The sequence below is a fragment of the Pleurodeles waltl genome, chromosome 9 (assembly GCF_031143425.1).
Source record: "Pleurodeles waltl isolate 20211129_DDA chromosome 9, aPleWal1.hap1.20221129, whole genome shotgun sequence".
Taxonomy (NCBI): Eukaryota; Metazoa; Chordata; class Amphibia; order Caudata; family Salamandridae; genus Pleurodeles; species Pleurodeles waltl.
In genome coordinates, this window is record NC_090448.1 from 1,101,058,708 (window position 1) to 1,101,081,872 (window position 23,165).

At 45.4% G+C, this 23,165-nt stretch overlaps 1 protein-coding gene across 5 annotated transcripts in view; it reads left to right on the top strand.

The window, feature by feature from the left end:
- Window positions 1-23,165, top strand: part of SLC8A3 (solute carrier family 8 member A3) — a 451,466-nt gene that overhangs the window by 314,572 nt on the left and 113,729 nt on the right. For 3 of the 5 annotated variants that reach the window (XM_069208808.1, XM_069208807.1, XM_069208810.1), the window contains one exon: window positions 4,208-4,311. The exons of the other annotated variants lie outside the window; for them this stretch is intronic. In XM_069208808.1, the coding sequence (XP_069064909.1) occupies window positions 4,208-4,311 (104 nt within the window). The remainder of the gene's footprint in view (window positions 1-4,207; window positions 4,312-23,165) is intronic. 5 annotated transcript variants of the gene reach the window in all.

Consider the following 23,165-nt stretch of genomic DNA (forward strand, 5'->3'; position numbering starts at 1 on the left):
ACAATTGCGGAAGCCTGCACTTGGTTTTTATTAAAAAATGTTGCTGTGAGTTTGAGACAAGTTAAAATAGTGCTTTTTTGCCCTAGCGGGGTCAGCACCAGAGCTAAGGGGCCAGGGCGTCTCTACCCTGGCCCCTTTTCTTATCTTTGTCTTTTTTTTTAGACTCAGCTGCAGCTGAGTCCCAAGATGGCTGTCAACACTTCCTGGTTTGAAGTTGGCAGCCAATCAGAGCTCTGCAGCTCTGTACACAAGCTCTTATCATTCGCAAAGTCGTAGAGGAGGACCCGCTGCCCTAGATATAAAAATATATGTTTCCTTTAATATCTCAAAAACTACTGAATGGAGTTAAACCAAATAACCAAAAACACAATCTGCGGAACAAATTCTAGCTTTCTGCCAAATTTGGTGTACCAAACACACATTTCAGCCAAACCCCCCCCCCCCCCTGACCCACCCTCTGCCCTCCCCCCGTCCCCACCCCCTTTTTCCCGGCCCAACAAGAATTACAAGCACACTATTTATTGGAAAATTTTGTGAAGATTCATTAAACGGTGCCAAAGAAATAGGCAAGTCAAAAAACGCTTTTTCTATGGAAACATGGTCCTAACTATAACTACCTTGTGGGGACCAGAGTGTTTGTGTGTGTGTATATATATATATATATATCTGCCTCATCAATATACTCCCGCCCAAGTGGGTGGGAGCAGGGCTCAGCATGTGCTTCTTCTACCCACAGTAGCTGTGGGTGGAACACTAAGACCAGTGTGCACCCTCCTCCCCCCAGAAAGGTGCACGTGGGGCAAGTGAGGCATCCTATAGGCCTTCCTCATTGCCCTGTAATGTCCAGGGGATGGGGTTCCTTGGGCATGAGTTGAACTTGGTGACGCTGCCGACCTTGTATTTCTTCCTTGCGTCAGACCCCGGAGGATGGGGTCCCCTTGGGCGAAGTTAGGATCAAGGAGGTGGTCTTCATGCCAGCCTCTCTACCCACAAAATGAAATAAGTTAAATTGTGCTGAGCCCTGGCTCACTCTGGGGATCATTGCAAGAAGTCACAGCAGAGCCCATGTGCTTAATTGTCTTTTTGGGCATGTTTAAATGGGCATATATGCTGATTTGCATAACTCCGGCACCTTTAGGTTGATTTCCTAAGTCCTGGGCTCATTTTAATCCTAGGGGCGAGTTCTGTCTGTAACAGATGCACTTTCCATGGAGATAGACTTACTGGCTCCCTGTGCAAGTCTTCTCCTCTCCTGGCGCTCCTCTCCTGCTGGTGAGAGCTTATTGTGCAGCGCTTCCACTACCAGCCCCTTTCTGGCTACACTTGCAAGCCCCAGGGCCTCCCCGCTGTCTTTGGGGGGGGGTTGCATTTGGGATGACAGAGAAGTCCAGATTCTCCACTCAAGGGGCATAAGTGGGCAAGTGCTACTGGACATGGAGAGAATCATCAAGTCCCGTGGGTTAGCTAGAGTCAAAGTTCTTAGCAGGGCAACAGGTGGCTTCTCCTTGCAGCTGTCCATGGTTCTGCTGCCATCACCTCCCAGGTCTAGAGTCTTGTTCACTGTCTCCCCCTTGTGCAGATGTTACAAGTGTGAGTGGAAAGTTCTGGATGCCAAGCACCGCTGACCAATCCTAGGATGCCACATCATCCCCCAACTCTGTCCCAACCATTATGCGCAGCACTCTGAGAGAATCCAGTATGGCGGAACCCATCTTCCCATAGCCAGAGCATCCTGTGCCCACCCAAAGTGGAGATTGTGGTAACAGGCAAATTCTTTCTTGTGGTCACTCCAAAGCAGTTCTGGGCCAGCTCCCTCTACCACGGGTTGGGGAGCGTAGTTAGCTAGAGGGACAAAGGAAGGGAGCAGGCCTGGTGTCAGGCTCATCCACGTTTGACATAGTATGCCTCTTTTAAGTTAATCCAGTTACTGGGCACAGCCGCCAGGCCACCCTGTCAAGGAGGAAACACCGTCCCCACACCCTTTGTCTACTGCCTGGGAGCAACCCACATCTCACCACACGGAAGCCATCCAGCTGTCAGGTGACAGTTGAATACATGCAAGGCAGGAACATTGTATTTGTTTAAAGTAGCTGTTGCCTAAGAGTTAGACAAAATTCAATTTCACCATTAAACTGGATTTTGGATAACTTCTGCAGCTGCTTCCAATCTGAATTTAGCATGTGTTAAAGGTAACAGTGTAGCCCAGTGTTTCCCTATGGAAGCTGCCAGCCTTGCTATAGTACTAATAGGTTTGGGAATATTTCACTGTAAGGACATGTTCAATAGTAACTTATACAGACCCTACATTAAAATACCATGCACCCTGCCTTTGTGGGAAATATGGTCTGCTCAGGGGTGAAATATTAATATTCAAAAGGAATGTTTAGGCCTGTCAAAAGGGGTTATTTTGACAGGAGGTGAATTTGCAGTTCAAAACTTCCACAGGCCTGTTATCTATGTGCAGCCACCATGCTGCACCCAACAGTAGTTCTCACGTGCAGCCCACACACGTGTGTGCACATGTGTTCACGTGGATCCAACCCAGTGCTCCTTATCCAAAAAAGTGAACACTGGCGGTAAACACGTTCAGTCAGATTAGCATGAAATGGCTGAAACTGCGAGTGAGACTCACTGTAAAAGTCCAATTTCATTTGGTTATTTTAATGTTAAGGTTGCCACTAGCCCTTGTTGTGAATATTATTGATTTCGTTCAAATTAAATATATTTAAAGTGATAACATTATTGTAACACTAATTTAAGAGGCTTTTAATTAAGTTTATTTTCAATTAATTACAAGAATAGTCACCCACAGCTCTGAATTAAACAAAAGTATGTCAGTATCCGTGATGAGCTCATACCAAATTAAACATATTTAAACTGATACCATTGTTGTAACACAATTTTAAAATGTTGTTACTTAACTTAGTTTTCAAATAATTACAACAATAGTCATCCACAACTCTAAATTAAACAAAAGTATGTTAGTATCAATGATGAACTAATATCCATAATACTAGATTTTACTAATGACTTGGGCAAAAAGATGGTGTAATTCAGTTAATGCACAGAAAGTAAATGTGTTGTCAAAGTAATTGCAGGGAAGTAGTTGTGAGGGCAAATAAAAAGATAAACACAAAGGGTAGACTGCATCTGGATGATGAATTGTGTGCCACACAATGAAGCAGGCCTGGTGAGACCAGATAGACCTCCTCTCACATTCCATGACAATCAGCTCTCTCCTTCATTTCTTTTTCTTTTCACATCTCTTGGGCCACCTGACTTGCACATTATACACACCTGGTTCTGTGCCATGTGGCAAAGAGACTAATACACTTCAAGCGACAGCCTGAAATATTAGCACAAAAAACAGAACTTATAGCAAAGTTCTATGTATCCTATTTAGGCCTAGGGTGGTTACAAATTTTTGGATAGCTGACTGAAGCAGGAAAGGATTTGCCATAAAACCCCATGTTGCATAGCACCTGCCAGAGAGTATGAAGCAGGAGTATTTATATAAACTTAATATATCTGTTGTCAGTATGATGCTAAGAAAACAATGACCACCACCTTTGACATAAACCTTGATAATATCCACTGGGCAATTGCTACTAGAACTGTTAACAGAAGAAATTAATTTACATGAGAAGTTGGTAAATTATGTCAAGGAGCTGCTAACATCTATTCCAGGGTGCTGCGAACTCTGCCCTTAGCTAATGGTCATTCTCATTGATCTTACCTGTAAATTCACACTTGAGTGGTATCTTTGGTGTTTCTCCTTCTTTAAAATCCATTTGAAGATACGAAAACCTGTTTTTGTCTTTTCTCTTTGTCATTAATTCCTCCTTATTCCCAAAGAATCATCAGAAATGTGCAAGTGATCCTCCAATGTGAAGCATCTAGCTACTCCTGCTGTGTATTTATTTTTTGCCTAAATCATTGTTTATTTTTGAGGATGATAACAGAATTTTGCGCTCATGACAGTACACATGACGTGTCAAAGAAGGTACCTAATATGAGTTGCAAGCAGGTCCAAACACAATCATTTTACCCCATTCTTTTTAGTTCTCCCACCTCTTTCTTTTCTTCTCCACCCATCTCAAACGGCAACAACTGGTGCACCAGACAACGGGAGTGGGGGTGCATGTTGCAAAGTCCTGAGTCCATTATAAACCCACTGTACACCATTGTCTCTCTTATGTTCCTACAGGAAAACCATAAGGGTTAAAATAATAGATGAGGAGGAATACGAAAGGCAAGAGAATTTCTTCATTGCCCTTGGTGAACCGAAATGGATGAAACGCGGAATATCAGGTGTGAGACCCTTAATCCAGAAAAATATACATTTATATAATAGCTTTCAATTTTTATATTTTATTTTATTTTTCCCCAACCCCTTTTTTGGCAAACTGATTATTTGTTTTCCCTCCTGTGTATTCCCGCTCTCACCCTGTTTCGGTCATCTATGCCTATGAGCTTATCCTGATCCTCCTTACATTCTGTGCACTTACTCAGGCCTTGTTTTTGTTAATAAATTAATTTTATTTTTTTTGCCTTCATCGCTTCCACCCTTCTAATAGAAAAATCCTCCAAAAACCTAGCAATATAATATGTTGCATGGCTCCCTTCTCCGCTCATATCCAAAACACATCTCCCTCCCTTCCCTGCACTGTTCTTGTGATTCTCTGTTGAATTATGGTATTTTATTGTATGACTTTGATTTTAAAAGTCAACTGGGTGACGTACATGTGATAGAATGATGGAATGTATAATAAAATGGCAAACAACTACTGTATCTACTATGCCGAAAGCCACATTGGAGGCATTTCTATGAGTCCAATGTAAAGATTTTTTGTCATATTGTTTCTTTTCTTTAGGATTGTGTGAAGGACAGAGGCCTAAGCATGTACAATCTAATTGGGCAATATTCCACTACAAAGGTTGAGCAATTCTTGCAATCTATGAAAAAGCAAAGGAGCATGTCATATTTAGTTAGCCGTTGCTCGACTGACAACATAATGTACATGATAGATTACATTGAGGATTTGAGTAATTAGATCATCTCATTAGCACATGTGGGTCTTATGCATGATGTCCCAACTTCAAAAAAGTCACCATGAATGGGACAAGCTCATCAATTGCATTCAAATTTCCACCACATACTGTGTACAGTAGTATACAGCTGTGACACAGCAACAGCCACAGTTATGTCCCAGTCTCCAGCCCAAGGTGTTGAGGGTGCAGACCTTAATCTGATGATTAGTTTCAGAGAGGTAACAAAGTGGTTACTTGAATGAAGTGGTCTGGTGGAAATATGTGATGTGCTATCTCATACGTTCAGGACAAGTTTCAGAACAAGAACACTGTATAATGGAACACCAAACACTAGAACAAATTTCCCCTAACTCTTCAAGTTTTGTTTTAAATATTTATCAATACTCTGGTCTTGTTTTCGGAAGACAAATGGCCTGAATTAGATCTCATCGGAGGGGCTACTCCATCGCAACGGTGACGGATATCCTGCCTGCCGAAATCTAAATACCATGGAAAACAATGGGATTTAGATTTTGGCGGAAGGGAAATCTGTCACCGTTGCAACGGAGTAACCCCTCTGCCGAGATCTAAATCAGGCCGTATTCTCAACATTTGAAGAGTAGGTCAGACCTTATTTGGGAGTAAACCAGTCTTGCAAAAAATATTATTGTGTATTGGGCCAGAAACGTCTATCATCGCATGAATGCTGTGTTGTTTATGACTGCTCACTGTGCCTTGCAGCAAATGTTTAGTAAGGAAACAATGACGTCATTCTGCCCTCTGAGTAACAAATTAATTGTTAATGTTCTGAAGGAAGTGTCTTCCCCCCTGATGGCCTACTTTCTCTACCCTTCATGAGAACAGTGCGGAATTCCCAGTAAGCTTGGGGGGGGGTTACCATCCCTGACCAAGTTATTACAGACACGTCACATCTCCTGCGAATGCCACTTTTTAAATTAAACTTATGTAGTGCACTTTAACTCCTAAAAGTGTTGATACGATGAGGAGTAGCTTCTCTTTCAAGAACAACACACATATCTGCCAATGAAAGGAGACTTCTCTTCTGCACAGGACGGGAACCTCTGTTTCATCGGCTCTGGAAATTAAAACAAAATGTAATATGTTTTTATATGTGAATTCATCTCACGTTCTACAAAGTACGAGCAAGGCACGCTTGCAGGTGAGCACGGTAAATCTCTTAAACCATACACATAAAACAGGGCTCTAGAACCTAAAAAGAAAACCATCAAGCCAAATTACAAAAAAGTAAGGCGCAAGTCGGCCCTCTTTGGCTAATTAGCTTAAAGATTAACACACTGAGGATAAATTATTACTGCTAGAGGCAGCAACTTGCAAGAAAGACTCTGAGGTAGTTTACAGCCTATAAAATGTAGAATTTTGCAAATTGAGTAAAATTAGGGATAATCCCTAAGGTGTCCAAGTGTCTCAGTATTTCTTGTCTGTTTGGCTAGTTCGATACTAGGATAGGCACCCTGTGATCCACACTGACGTGATGCTTTTGACTGAATGGCATTGAAGCCCCCTCAGAATTTCACGACCATGAAGAGATTCCAGAATAATGTTGTAATCTGGCAAAGATAGTGTTTATATCCTTGATAGTCATTCCCACCAAAGTCGTCATTTAAGAATTGCTGGTAACGCAGTGGTGGAGTGCAAATGGCAGTAGATGTACCTAAAAGTTTTGTTCCTCTATTCAAACTTTGACATAAATTACAGTAGGATCCTGCTGTAAATACCACCAAAATATTAAAGAGTGGTGTAAAGCAAAGCTAAAAATATGCAGAATTTAGTGGTGGCAATCCCGTTATTGCTGGTTACTCTACATCATTATCAGCAAACCTCTAAATACAGCTGTAAAGTCTTGTGATAAAGATGCTACCGCAGTGTTTAGACGCAGAATTCAGAGCCCTCATCTTTCCACTTCGCAGGCAAATATTTGGGTTGATCCTAAGAAGAGAAATAGCTATGCTATTTCCTTCCTTTTGAGTGTGAGTATAGGGAACTCTGCAAGTTCATTCTAGAAGAACTATTCTTGTCAAGCAAAAGGCACAGTGCGTGTTTGCTGACCATCTGCTTTTGAAAGGCTTCAAAAGTGACCATTTATAGTGTTTGCTATGAATTATAAGAGTTCATTAAGGAATATAGGACATTGCAGTATGGGAAGAAGACTGCTTAACACGCTAGATTGTTTCAGCAATCTCCATGGCCAACACTTCCCAAACTCGGCAGTCATTGCCTGCCTTGACTATGGCTATAGAGCAGATTCTTCTCCTTGTGAAGCTGTAGCTTCTCTGGCCATTGTTAATATAGATTGAGATGGTGTGTGGAGCCGATGCTGCAAAGCAGAGTCATGCATTGAATTCTTCTGCCACTAGCAGTATAACATTTTTGTGCCCTCAGCAGATAACAGCGCACTCTCAGTATTCCACTGTTCTCTCCATTTACTCTCAGCACAATAGTCCCACTCTAAGGTTGCCAACTCATGAAGGATCCGAGTAGTGGGCTTCCAGGTCTGAAGGTCAACAAGGGCAGAAGTTGCATCAAGATGTAACTTTATATTTTTGAACTTACCTTGCTGATAGTACACAGCTTACTCAACAGTGCTGTTATATAATGTACATCTCTCCACAAATGTGATGTATTGTTACTAAGGAGAAGGATCAGAATTTTCAGGTCGCATACATATAGATATTTTTGAAACTACTCTCGGACTTAATTTAGGGTTTAAAAAAATGAAAATGTAATCCAGGTCTCCTCTTTTACTTATAACACCATGCATGATACCACTAAACAACCTAAATTGTGTGCGCATTCAGATGTCCTTCTACCCATGCACTGAGCTGGTAATGAGTATTTTCACTCCATTTATAGTTTTGTAGAAAAAAAGAGATGCTAGATAAGCAGAACAGTTATATCACATGCAGAAGAACTGAGTGCTAAACCTGAGCAAGTTAGCCCAATTATTGCTCAGCCGCAAAACAGCTGCAAATATAGGTTGTGTCACTTAGGTTGAAATGAGCCACTGTCAGTGTAAACTCAGTCAATTCAGTTTAATTTGTATGGAAATTTGACCTAGTACCATATTATTGAGTTTTTTTATATCAATCTATAAAAATGTTGCCTGCAGAATATCGAGTACCACTTTATGGTCAATGTAAGTCTGCATAGGTAAGCATAGTTTTACTGTTCTTAACTCCACTTGTACTTACTTTGATAATAAGGCAAGAAGGTGCGGAGTTATAAATAGTGAATCTGCACTTACCTATATATACTTTTTTTGAGATTTAATGGTAGTTGTTACTTTTGTAGGTCAATAATTATGACTGAGATATTCTGGCATACAACCGGAAATTGACACTACTGGCTGGGACTCTTTCCCAGGGACCAAGAGTGTGCATCCCAGGTAGAGTGCATATGAGTAGGACTTTGCTTCAAAGTCGTGTCCTCGAGAGGGATCTTTCCTTCCCGAAACATAGGATGATAACATGAATGACTCACAGATAAGTAATTTTTCTTTCATCTCCAAATAATGGTAAAATGGATAAATTACAGTATTCCAGTCATATATTTAATGTTTGGAATGACACAATTCTGTAGTGGGCATAAGCTTCTGCAGTAGCAGATACATTCAGAATATATACCAACTTTTTAACTCAAGGGTAATTTCTCTCTGAAATGAATGTTAGGCCTTCATTTTCCAAGGTAAGCTACTGGACAAAATTAATAAATTAGGAGTGTGCCGAGAGAAAATTTATAATTTTTGTACAAATATGTAATGAAAATAAAGGTCCTGCAGTGGAGGCCCTGTTGATATCTGTGCGCATGTAAATGTACTGACTACAGGATCTCATGGGTAGCTTGCTTGTTTCTTTGCCTTCGTCTGTATGTATCAAGATGTTTTCTCTGCCTGATGTGCACTGACAGTAATCCAGTGCACACCTGCTCGAAACCTAGCGAGACACAGCTTTCAGCTCACCCAGCGGACATTGTAACTTGTGTGTGCACATTTCCCTCCGGTAAAGCAAGGACTTATTTTACAAAATGACACATTTTAGTTTCTTGTTCCAGGCTCAGTGAAGTTAGTGCCATTTTGGCTTATGTTCTTCCCAGGGGTCTTTGTAGGCCTGAATTATCAGAATCCTCATGAAAAGTCATCCCTCCCTGTTCTGTTGGTATAAAATAAATCCCCTGAAAGTAACAGTGTTAGACTATATCCGTAAGGGTTCTCACAGCAGTGTTCTGTCCTTTCAGCTAGTGTCTGGTAGCCCTGCACTCCTGATGTGAGGTCAAAGGTGATTTCTAATTGACTTGACAAGAAGCAGCAATCAATAGTTCAAGTCATATGGTCTCATAACTTAATCAATTTGCTTGAGCGTAGGAACAAAAGGCTGCTTTGAAAGAGAGGCATGCCACATGGATTCAACTTTGCAGACATTAGAACAGGTCATTTTGAGGGCAGTTCGTTGGTGGTTGAGCAAAAACTGTTTACTTTCTGGAAATACACTTTTGGAATCAAACAATTCCCAGAGGGTCAAATTGGTATCGGTATTTATTTGTTGAGTAATTGAGCTACTGAATAGTCACATTTGTCTAGTTGTCACATGTGCAACAGAGATCTTCACAGGGAACAAAAAATACAGGTCAGATACATTTTAATATGAACAATCGTAAAGGAGTCACAGCTAAAGAAGAAGGTTGGGGGTATTAAGGTTAGTCTTTCAGATTCATCTGAATACATGGGTTTTCAGGTTTCTCCTTAGGAATAGCAGGGTGTGACTCAGTCTCGTGGAGACGGTTCCATGCCAAAACAGATCTCCCAGGACCAAATAGAACGAAAGTTCAAAAAAGGTGCCTCAAATCCTTCAACTTTCCACCTCCGACTGCACTATCATTTCGCTTTTAACTTAGCCATAGAAAGTCAAAGGTTATGAACCAGTTTGTTCACTGGAAACAGCTAGTCTCAAGAGCAGGGAAGTGAGGCTATTACTCTCTTACAATATGAAGTGCCAGCCTCAGTGAATGTGGTCGAAGAACTCTGGGTTTCTCACTGCTATATATGTGTGACTAGTGGAACTCACTCCAAGTCACTTGTTTATCCTAAGTTGTCAACTGTGTGTGTGTGTGTGGGGGGGTGGTTGATGGGGGATTACCTTTTCTCTTTATATGGTCTGATTCTGTTTGACACTGTGGAAAGCCACATTCACATGCCGGGGCTTGGGCACTTCCGCCGCTTCCTTGAACGCTAGTTATTTCAATCAGCTGTTCTCTGCTGCCTATCAGTTCTATGTGTTTTCACCCTTGTTCTGTTCATGCCTGTTCTATTATAGGCGACATACAAAATTCACAACAGTACTTAAACTCAGTGCCAAACCTCCATGGAAGTAAATATGTCATCAGACGGTAAACCCTCTCCCAGCTGCTGTGACATTCTTTATCATTGGGTTCCTTGTGCAGAACTGGGTAAAAAGAACCTGCATTTCTTTCCCGTCTACATGTTTCAGCGCTTTCTAATCACCCTCAGAGGGGCAGATGCCTTCCTCAGGACCTAGGTCCGGGTTTTACAGTCAGTGCAATGAAACAACCCTAGTTCATAGGGTGTATTTTAGAAAAGAAAGGATGTTTCAAAACATCCACCCTGCAGCCAGAACAATGTAGCTGTAATATTCAAGATGGAATATTAGTTCTAGATCTTGTTAGTTATGCAATGAAAGCTACAAGTGATTTTCCTTTCTCGGGTTTAGTTCATGGTTTCCTAACAATTTGTGAATGCCTTACTAAGGGTACATGTACTTCTTGAGTAATGGCACAGATGTGGTCACGCAGCACATGGCAGCTTATTCTGTTTATGCCAGTGTAATTGCATTCTATGTGTCATCATATCTCGGTGTTACTCAGAAGGAACCCTTGTCTCTGGTGGGGGGGTGAGTGGTGGTTAGGGATCTCTTTAGAAGAGTTTTGGAGGTCGAGAAGCCAACATCTTAGTGCCTAGTACTTAATCTTTTTGGAATCCTGAATGTGTAGCCATGTTGTTTGATGCAACGTAATACCCAAAGCGACAACTGCACATTTTTTGTTCTGATCATTTTTAAAGTCATAATGCAGTATTTGTTGATACCACTAAATAGCAGAGGGACCGTGTTGAAATATTGTGATCCCGCTGAGTTCTTCAAAGGGCTGCATCTTCTTCTTTAATCTATCTGCTTTTTTTAAAGGACAACAAAAATTGTCTCATGTCAAAGCAGGTACATCACAACCTCTTCAGTGGTGCTTAGCTAGGATACCCAATCTAATCCAAGTTGGATTGTTAAACCTACCCGTAAAGGGTATTCAAGAACTGACAGAAAGCTTCCTGAAGGAAGCTGAAACAGAATGATTACAGCTAAAATATTTGGTTATAGCTCTTTGGTATCAATCTGTTGGCAATGTGCTGCAATATTGTGCAGCGCACTGTGCAGAAGGCCAGCTCTAGGTCTTCTACTATTGTATACAACCAGCATGCATTTATCCTAGTGTCTCAAGGAACCTTTGGGTTGAGGTAGCCGTAACCTGTTCCTTAAATAGCCTGTGGATGAACCATTCACATTCTGGTGGGTAAAAATAAGCAGGTGATACCTGCAGCTGGTGGAATTGGCACACAATTGGCCATAGGCATCTGTTTAGTCGGTTTAGTAAGACTAGTAGCTGCCTGAGTTTGAACCATTTTTATAGAGTTTTTGTTAGACCTGCGTACACTTCATTACAATAATAAAGCCTACTGTCTATGGCTGCACAGGCATCAGGGGTAAAGCATTCCTGTAACAAAAAGATGCTAACTATTAGAAATAGTTTTAAATGGGATGATGGAAATCGAATTCCATAGCTCACCTATTGCTCTATGAAACATAATAGAAATATACAGTGAGAGTGTATTCTAATTTAAGCCAGGAGAGTCACTCACTCTCAATGGTTGGATTCCACCCAAGGCTCTTCTGTGGCTGGGATTGCTGGATCGATTGGACAAATATGTCAAAGGCCATTTACTGGTCCAATAAACCTCGAAAGGAAGTTTCACTAGGATCAGTGACTGTAAAAAGTGTACTATTTTATTTTTTATATATATTTTTATTAACCAATTGCTGTTTTACAAATACAAAACAAGTTATGACATAGTTTAGTACATACTTGGCCTTTTTTTATCAATGTTAGTAGCATACTTCATTTCTCAGTTTTAAGCTTTAATTACTCATTATTTATTTAGTACGTGACTCTAGCTCGGGCTGCTTCAGGGTAAGTGAACCAATTCTATTTGTAATTTTTACTCCATTATGTGGGTGTTGTACAACTATTTAGTTTTATGACCACACAACAGTCTTAACATGTGCTGTACAAGAATTAAATACTAAACTTTAACTTTGTTGGCACTCTATAGGTTAAGTGACTATGGGGGTCATTCTAAGTCTGGCGGGCGGCGGAGGCTGCCCGCCAGACTTCCCCCCTCCAAAATACCGCTCCGTGGTCGCAAGACCGCTGAGGGTATTTTGGCTTTTGCACTGGGCTGGCGGGCGACCGCCAAAAGGCCGCCCGCCAGCCCAGTGCAAAAACCCTTCCCATTAGGACGCCGGCTCAGAATTGAGCCGGCGGAGTGGGAAGGTGCGACGGGTGCAGTGGCACCCGTCGCGTATTTCAGTGTCTGCAATGCAGACACTGAAATACAAAGTGGGGCCCTCTTAAAGGGGCCCCTGCAGTGCCCATGCCATTGGCATGGGCACTGCAGGGGCCCCCAGGGGCCCCACGACCACCCATACCGCCATCCTGTTCCCGGCGGGAGAACCGCCAGGAACAGGATGGCGGTATGGGCTGTCAGAATCCCCAATGGCGGCGCAGCCCCAGGGCAGCGGAAAACCGGCGGGAGACCGCCGGTTTTCCTCTTCTGACCGCGGCTGAACCGCCGCGGTCAGAATGCCCTGCGGGGCACCGCCAGCCTGTTGGCGGTGCTCCCGCCGACCCTGGCCCCGGCGGTAAGGAACCGCCGGGGTCAGAATCACCCCCTATATTTGCTGTGGTGCATCATACTAGGGTCCTCCCGGTAAGTGTGACCACACTATACTCTTACTACCTTCATTTCACTTTTAAAGGGCAGCCTTCCACATCCAGATTGTCTGACCCCAGATGCACTTAGTTGAGACCGGTTGTCGTTGCTAAACTAATTTCGCCCTCAGTCCTGCAGGTTCACGAGCAGCAAACTCTCTAGTTGGTATGATATAATCCTCCCTTCCTTTTGTCAATTTAGACCTCTATTCTAGCTGATTCTTCCGTGGATGTTCCCGGTCCCCTCAACATGTCTTCCCAGTTCGATAGTATGTCCTCCCATTCTGGTGCTATTGGGTTTTGATGCAAACCTTTCGCCTCTTCACTTCTCAGAACCTGCAACTCAACCCTGGACCATTTCACCACATCTCATCTCCATTCAGACAGGGGGGGAGATCCAGAGACCTTCCACCTTTTGGAGATCAATCTCCTATAGAGGACTAGGGCTAGGTCCAGAAAACTTCCTCCCACTTTCCCCCTTAGTGGTCCAGACATATTGCTGGGGTCGGGGGCAGTGCATGCTCAAACAACCTTGATAGATCATCCATTACCACCCCCAGCCTGATTGTATCTCCGAACAGTCCCATACCATATGATCATAGTCAGCGTCCGCCACCTCACACCTCGGGCATGTACTCAGGTTTCCGCCACACATTAGCGTCAGTCGGTGTGGTGTGAGGTACGTCCTATGTAAGTAATTATATTGGATGTATCGCAGTCGTGTGCTGCGGGAGACCCTCCGAGGATAGGCTAGTGCGTTACTCCACTCTGCGTCCGAGAGTTCCCTACCTAAAGTCCTTCCCCAGCTCTCTCTCAGCTGGCGCAGCGGGTCCAGACCGTCCTCAATTTGGATCCGATATAGTTTAGTAATTAAGTGTGCCTCCTCGCCAGCTGTTAGCAGGAGATGTAGCACCCTATGGGTAGTGGGCTCCGCGTTGATCGTGTCCCAATGTTTTTTCAGGCTATGTTCCAGATTACTGAATAGTAGGAACTGTCCCTGAGGAATCCCTCCATTCACAAGGTCAGTAAAGGATCTCAGCACCCCCTCTTGGAACAGTCACCGATTTTCTCCACCCCCGCCCTCCTCCATGCACCCAGTCCTGAGCTCCCCGGCTTACATCCCCTAGACTCGAGCGTAAGGACCGATAATGGCACTGCCGGAGAGTACGGTGAACCAACCCCGAACTTCTTTGCACATCTCTTCCAGCACGACATCGCTACTCTTGTCATCAAACTGTCTGACTGAGGGGAGAGTTTCCTGTTTATCATACGTGCAATGATCCAGCTAGTGTCTATTGCTTCATGAGCGGCGTACCTGTCCAACTGCCCCTTACCAGCGAACCAAGCGGCAGCCCATTGTAATTGGGATGCCAAATAATAGGCTTCGAAGTCTGGGGCACCCAGACCACCCATTTGGGTTGGTCTGCATAACATTGAGAGCGATGTGATTCTCCGACCATCGTCCCATATTAGTTCCCTAAGCAGGGCATTCAGCACGCGGAACCACACCGCAGGGATCTGCAGGGGCAAATTAACGAAGAAGTAAAGGAGGTGGGGGAGCATGATCATTTTCGATAACGCTATTCTGGCCATAATCTGAAGTTTCAGGGATCTCCAAAACCCCACAGAAGCTCGCAATGAGTGGAGTGCTCCACCGAGATTTCCCTCCCGGAGGTCCACCATGTCGTGGAACACCCGAACACCCAGATATTTGAAGGTTCTTGGGGCCCAGTTCACATCCTCCGGGCAAGCAGCTGGGCGTTCGTATTCTGGAGTTATAGGGAACATATACGTTTTGCCTCGATTGAGATGGAGACCAGAGAACTCCCCAAAATCTTCCAGAATCCTGAGAGTCCACAGGACTCCAATTTCCCCGTCTCTAAGGTAAATAAGTACATCATCTGCGTATAGCGATATGATATGCTCAGTGTGAACCCAGTCCACTCCCAAACCCACGCCATCCTTCCACATCTGGGACGCCAGTGGTTCAATGGCCAATGCAAATAATAGTGGGTACAGGGGGCATCCCTGTCTGGTTCCCCTATATATCGGATAGGTATCGGATATTGTCTTACCTGTCTTTACCCTCGCCAGTGGCGATGCCTACAATAGATCTACCCACTTTACCCAACTCTCACCCATTCCCATTCACAGCATCACTGCCCTCAAATAGTCCCACCTAACTGAGTCAAAAGCCTTTTCAAAGTCCACCGCCACCAACACTCCAGTTGGGGGCCTCATTTCCTTGGTCATGTGTAGAATAGTAAAGAGTTGTCTCAAGTTTAGAGAGGTACTACAATTCGGGACAAAACCGTTTTGGTCTTCGTGTATGTGTGTGGGTATGTGGGCGATTAAGCGGTTGGCTAGAATCTTACTGAGTATCTTAAAGTAGCTATTTAGCATAGACAGGGGGTGGAAGTCAGTCACTGATGCCGCTTTAGATTTTGTTTTGGGGAGTGGGATCACCAAGGCTTCTCTTAGAGAGCACGGAAGCATCCCACACTGTATTGCTTCCGTGTACATGTCCACCAGTAGGGGGGCAATCTGTGTCTCATATTTTTTATAGAAATCCATAGGGAGGCCGTCCGTTCCCGGAGTCTTCCCAGGGGCTAGTTGTGCTATTGCCTCCCTGACCTCTTCTAAGGTCACTGGTCCCCCCAGGCTTTCTTTTTCTTCGGTCGCTAAGGTCTTCAATGGGATCTTCTGTAAATAGCCGTCAAATGCCTCCGCCCTGATTTCTACGGGCTTCCCATACAATTGGGAATAATAACCCTTAAATGCGTCGTTTATAGGGTCTGGCCTGATTCTACGTTCTCCTTCCCTATCTAGTACATTCGTTACGGGCTCTCCGCCCCCCCAGGTCTCACCAGCCAAGCTAGCATTTTCCCTGATCCGCCCTCCTCTGACTGCAACGAGGCTAGGTATTTTTGCAGGTTATGGCATCTGAGTCGTTCCTCGGTTTAGAAATGATCTCTTTTTGCCTGAGTGTATTCCTTGTCCTTTTTTGTGTCTCCTTTCTGTCTCAATTCCCCCTCATGTATTTTCTTTTCTAGGTTAATCAGTTCCCTTTCGAGTGTACGTCTCACCCCGATCGATTGACCCAAGCAGTAGCCCCTCGTCACCTCCTTAAGTGTTTCCCATTCCATAGCCCGAGAAGAGGCAGATCCCTTGTTGGAACTAATATGCTCTTTTAGGTGCTGTCTCAGATCTTCTCTGTATGCCTGGTCCTCCAGTGCTGCAGGGGCCAGTCTCCAAGATGGGATAGGGGGCCTATCCTCATTCGCCCTCCATGTCATTAATAGGGGGTTATGATCGGACAGAGTGCTTCCTAAATATTCCGAGTGAATCATTCCACGCGCTAGTGCTGCAGTGCAAACCACTCTATCAATTCTAGTGTGAACCCGATGTAGACCGGTGTAAAACAAGTATTCTTTGTCGTTTATATGTTGTTCTCACCATACATCTACCAGACCCCAAGAATCCAACCACTCACTAATTTTCCTAGCTATCTTCCTTTTCACTGCTCCCTGCAATGGAGGTGTGGATCTATCCAAGTCTACGTCCAATATGCTATTGAAATCACCTCCAACCAGAAGCTCCCCCCTCTGTTGATGGGTAAGATGACTCGATAATCGTGTCATAAATGGGACCTGATCCTGGTTGGGAGCATATATACAGCTCAGAGTTATCGGGGTACTGTGTAACTTCCCTTCCAGGATTACAAACCTTCCCTCGCGGTCTATATTGGATGAGTCTTCTTCAAGGGGGACCCCAGCTCGTACCCATATCTTTGCTCCCCTTGCGTATGCGGAATATTCTGTGGCAAACACCTGCCCTCTCCATCTACGTCTTAGTTTTCCCGCTTCTCCAGTTGCTAAGTGAGTTTCTTGAAGCATTGCAATTTGTATGCCTCTCCTCTTTAGGTATGATAATATTCTATGCCTTTTGGCCGGCGTGCCCATCTCCCTGATGTTCCACGTCAGTAAGTTGTATTCTGCCATGTTAGTATATTAGTCCAATGGTAACTCCCCGAAATTACCCCATTCGACGACCCCATCTTGCGTTCTATCAAACCTCTAAGATGCTTAAACCATGTTCCCAACAGTGCCAACTTAACCAAAAATTGCTTTCCCCAACTCCCCCTCCCCAGGGCGCCTTTCAAACAGTAGGTAGCCCATAAAATTGAGCAACAGTGCTTCATGTTCAAACTTTTAACAGCAATTCTCACCATTCTGAATGAACAAGCGAGATTCCAGTTTGGGGGGGTAGGCCATATTCAGGGGGGCCTCATGCTTGTCCGTTACACCTTGCCTCAGGGCTCTTTCGTAGTTTGGTTATTATAGTTCGTCTGCTGTCTGTGGGGTCACCCTCGGAGCCACCTCCGAGCAGGTCGAGGCCCCGGCCGACGACATCACTGTGTCTTCCGATTCACCTCCAGAGCATTCCAGGGGGGACATCTCCCCGGCTACACGGGCCGCAGCCTCCAGCGCTGCCTTCCTTCCCTTCTCCTTTTGTTTCTGGCATGGCGCTAGGCGGGAGCGCCCCCATGCTCGCCGCCTTCCAGGGCCCTGGTGTGACCTACTTTCAGTTGTTCCTCCGTTCGCTCTTTGCTCCGTTCGAGTCCCATGGGTCTCCAACCACTCCCATGCTTCTTCAGGAGACTGGAAGAATGTGGTTTTGCCGTCCAGTATCACTTTCAGTCTGGCCGGGTAAAGCAGGGAGTACTGAATCCCTTCCTCTCTTAGGGCCCTCTTGACTGCCATATATGAGGCATGTTTGTTTTGAACCTCCAGCGTGAAGTCCGGGAACAATGTCACCTCACCATTAGCTACCTTGAACGGGCCCGCTTCTCTTGCTCTTTGCAGAAGTATATCTCTGTCTCTATAATGTAGCAATCTAGCAATCACCACTCAGGGAGGTCGTCCCGGAGCAAAAGGCCTCGATGGGTCTTGGTGGGCTCGTTCCAATTTATAGAAAGGGGTTAGGTGACCCGGTGCCACTACTGTACTCAGCCAATTCTCAAGGAAGTCCACCATGTTTGTTCCTTCTGCTCCCTCCTGGAGGCCCACCACACGGACGTTATTCCGCCGGTTTCTCCCTTCTGCATCCTCTGTCCTTTGCTCTAGGCGTGCTACTCTGCCTGGGAGGCATGCCACCTCGGCCTGTAGATCTTTTTGCTTTGGCGCTATTTCCGCTAGCGTGGTCTCCGTCTCTTTGACTCTGCACGCCAATTTATGATGGTCCGCTCTCAAGAGCCCAACTTCGACTGCGACCTGATTGATGTTGTGCTGTAGTGTGCTCTTCGTGTCCTCGATGGCCCCCAATATTTTGTCCAGAGTGTCCTGTACATTAGATTGCGGGGTGTCCCGTAAGTCCCCCTCTCTACGCTCGGAGGTCATTGAGCTGTCCATAGTTCTGGCCTTGTGCCGATTCTTGGGGGACATTGGATGCACTAGGATCCCCACCGCTGGAGTTAATGCAGGGCTCAGCTGGTTGTGACGAAGGCAATACCCCTCGCTACCTTCCCTATTAAGCCCGTTATGATCACAACAATGCTCCTATTCAGTCTCCCCTCACTCATTCGGCGTTCTTCCCCTTAGGCCTCTGATCGCGGCTGGTCCGCTGTGGGTTCCACAGGGGCGGAAGGCTCTATGTTATTAAGACACAGGCGTCCTCTGTCCTCGGGCGCCGACTGGTCCCCTTACTTGTTCATTCCGTGTGTGTCTATAGATTTCTCCTCCAGGCCCTCATGTTGGGCTCCTGGGTCATTGCTCTGCTACTTTCCGCTGTGTGGCCCCCAAGGCGCTCCATCCATTCCACCCAGTGTTCCACCCAGCGCTCTATGGTCTATGCCACAGGCTCCCCCATTCAACAGATCAGCTACTCGGGGTCCACGCACCACTCACCAGGAGGGGGACACCACCCCTTTGTTGTCGTGGGCTGCCAGGGTTACGCGCTTCTCAGCCCACCTCAGAGGGCACTCCTCCGTTCCAGCTTCGCCTTGTTACTTGTTATTGGCAACTTTGTTGTTCTTTTTCCCCAGCTCTTTGGTGTCCTTTTGCGTCTTCCGACTTGTTCTATAGGTTGGGGATTCAAACCTAAACTCTATGATCCCCAGCTAGACCCCAATCAATTCTTCACCCTACTTAGGGGCCACCTACTTCTTCGACCACTTCGCTACGCCTGCTGCAGCCGTCTGATGATCAGCTCTGGACCCAGACTGATGCTAATTCTTCCCGGTGTCGCATCCAGCGCGCTCTCTGTCCTCCCGGGCTCCCTCTGTTCGTGCCCAGGTGCCCCGGGGGGACACTACCTCTCCTGCAGGAGTGCCGGTTGCCGGAGTGCCCCTCCAGAGGCTTCAGTTCCCCACACGTTTCCAGGAGGGCAGGGCGGACCTCCTTCTCTGCCTCCGCCGGGGGCTCGCCTCCTGCCCTATATGCTGCGCCGCCGATCTGGAAGCCGCTCCCGCTCCGTTTCCGCCCGGGCCTCTGACTGCTGCAGGACCGCGGCGGATCGCTCCTCAGTTCCAGCCGGGAGGGCAGGCCGCAAACCTGGGGACCCGTTGCGCCCCCGGGGAACGCCGCCTTAGCCGCGGGACCTCCGGTTGCCGAGGCACACCTCAAGAGGCCTCCGGTCCCTTACGAACTTCAGGGGGGAAGGGCGGACCTCTCTCCACTTCCGCTAGAGGCCCGTTACCTGCCCCGAGTGCAGCTCCCTCTCCGTTTCCGCCTGGGCCGCCGACCACTGCAGGCCAGCGGCGGATTGCCGCACAACCTCAGCTCCCAACTCCAGCCAGGCTGGTAGGCCGCAAACTCAGGGCCCCGTCAGCACAGCCCAGGCTCGCTACGCAGGGTCCGGGTAGGGCTCTTCAGATCTCCCTATGGTTCCTCTGGGCCCCCAGTGCCTCAGCAGTTCCAATCGTCCCTGAGGTCGGCACGATTTATCTGGATGATTTTAGGCCCCTCGGGAGCAAGGGGATTAAGCGTGCGCCATCCTCAGCTTCCTGGCCACGCTCCCCCCCCCCCAAAAAAAGTGTACTATTTAGATTTTCCCACCAAACAACACTTCCAGTATCCTGGACCAGTCTATCAGCAGCATGATTAGATTATCTGCTCTTTTGAATTGTCCATATAAAAGAAAATTGTGTTTGTGACCTTGGATGATTCCCCTGCATCAGGTCCTTTAGAGAGCCATAAAGGGAGCAGATGAACAACTCTGTTGTACAAGTAACTTGTGCACATTATCCCCTGTTTATAAATGCATTGATGCAATCCAGTTTGAGTACAAGTAACCCTAGTGCAAAAAAATCTTAACTTGACCATTTGAATGATAAAACTACTGTATATAAACACAAATGAAAATATTAGAACATTCTTGACTCTCATCTTGTTATGAAGCCTTCAAGTGAGCTTTTTGTGCGGTTGTCGCTGTTAGCTCCGAATATCCATTGCTATTACACCAGAATAGTGTTTTTTGGGATGCCACCTGAGAGAGCCAGTACTGGTTATCATGAAGTGGTCTGGTCCTTTATTTATAATTTCAATTTAGTAAGAGTGTCTATGTGGTGAGGAGGGGATAGTGTTTTTTAGCGGTTACTGAATACCTTGTCAAGAGTCTCATATTATACTGTAGACCATGGGTACTCACAAACTTTTTCTCGGGGGCCAAAATTGCAGTATGGTTTGCGGCCGAGGGCCGCACTGAAGTGACAGCCGGGGGCGGGGCATAGAGGGGGCGGGGCTTAGAGGGGGAACAACCACCCCACCCCCTTTTTCAAAACAATGCTAAACAATGCTGTATTTTGAATCCAGGTATAACTACAAACCTACAAAGGGGACATTTTGAAAAACATTTTTATTATCAGACAATAGTAATCTTAAGAGGCATGGCATGGTAATTCTTGTGAACAGGATATTCAGCACAGGCCCAATGCAGCACAGTTTTCTCTGAGTCTGGAAAATAGGTATGTCAAAGGAAGACATACTACGAACTTATTTTGCACTTCATGTCTCTTATTAGTGTTCTGTAATCTGGTATTATGTCTGAAACAGCAAGCCTTAAGAGCTGATCCAGATGTAAGTCTGTTAGCTTATTTCTGAATTTACTCTTCAAAAGTCCCATTGTGGAAAATGAACTTTCGCAAACATATGTTGACCCGAACATACAAATTATTTTCTGGGCCACTGTAAAAAGAACAGGAAATTTGTCAGAAGGCACAGTGTTCCAGAAGTCTTCTGGTGCCTGCCCCAAAAAAGATGCTTCAAGAGCTGAGTTATGCTGCATGTCTATCAGCTCCATTTGTGCTTGCGGTCTTTTCACGCCAATAAGTTCAACAGCATCAAGATTTCGTGCACTCACCATCCAGGGGTTTTCAACCAGCCTGAATAGGGGGGTGAGGGTTCTGAATTGATAAAATCGCCTTTTGATCTCCCCAGAAATTTCCTCAAGACATGCACCAAGATTTAGCGTTGGCAGCATTTCTTGTGCATTTGGAAACCTCTGAGTCACAGCCAACAGTTTTGGAAAGTGGGTGAAGTCAGCAACATCCAGTTGTTCTTTGAATAGCACAAGCTTACTTTCAAATGAGTAAATACCATTCATCATGGACCACACAAGCTGTTGTTTGCCTTGCAGCATCAAATTAAGAGCATTGAAGTGTGCAAATAGATCTGAAAGAAAATGGAGCATTAAAAACCATTTCACATCCTTTAGTTCTGGGAATGTTTGACCTCTGCTGTTTGTAAAGTGTTCAATTTCAGGAAGCAAAGCAATGAACCGCTCCAGAACTTTCCCTTTGCTTAGCCATCGCACTTCAGTGTGCATCAAGAGGTCTGTATATTCAGCTTCAGAATCCTGCAGCATAGCCTTAAAAAGTCTATGGTTAAGGGCTTTGGCACGAATAAAATTAACAATTTTCACTGCAAGTTTTAGGACGTTATTCAGTTCTCCATGCTTTAATTTTGCACACAGAACTTCTTGATGAATAATGCAGTGGTAGTCTATTACAGGCTGTCCAGTGAGCTTCTTTTTAAGCAAAGATACAAAGCCTCTGTCATGGCCTACCATAGCAGGCGCGCCATCTGTTGTGATGCTAACAAGACTGTCCAGTGGTATGTGATGTGTTTCGAAGTAGTTGCAGATACTGTCCAGAATATCTTCTCCTCTTGTGTGCCCGTGCAGTGGTAGAAGGCACAGGAGCTCTTCTTTGGGATGAAGTGATTGGTCCAAATACCTCACCCAAACTAATAACTGGGCCACATCGCCTATATCTGTGGACTCATCCATGGCAATGCTGAAGAACGGTGACTCTCTGACAGCTTTGATCACCTGCTCCTGGATATTTTCACCCATTGCCTCTATTCTGCGTGCACAAGTGGAATCCGATAGCTGTAAGGCACCAATTTCTTTTAAAATGCTGGATTTGTTGCTATAGTTCTCAAACAAAATTTCAGCTGCTGAAAGGAAACATTTCTTCACCAGCTCTGCCTCCGTGAATGGCTTCTTATGTTTGGCAAGCAGGTAGCATATTTTGAATGATGCTTCTGTAACAGCCTCAGATTCCTTCATTTGGCAAAGGAAGAGCTTCTGCTGGGAAAGAAGTGTTTGCTTTAACGATGCCACTTTTGCTGAACGCAGTTGTGAGTGCAATGGGAAGTTCTCACTATAACTTGCGTGTCGAGTTTTGTAGTGCCGTTCCAGGTTATATCTCTTAAGAACATTTACTTTCTCTTTGCAAAGCAAACAGGTAGCTTTCACCTTTGGCCATTCAACAAACAAGTACTCTTCTTCCCATGCTGCCTGGAATGATCTGTTTTCACTCTGTATGGATCTGGGTCGTTTGCAAGGCTTGGTAACTGGACTGTAGGCCATTGGTCTCAGCAAGTTTGTGCAATGATTTTTAAGGGTCAGGAATCAGATTTTCCCCTCACAGCCAAAGGACCGACACCACTTCACGACCGACAACACTTCACGAGCGACCAATGGACCGACACCGCCTCACGACCAATGGACCAACACTGCGTCTCGCTACAGACCTCTGTGCACAA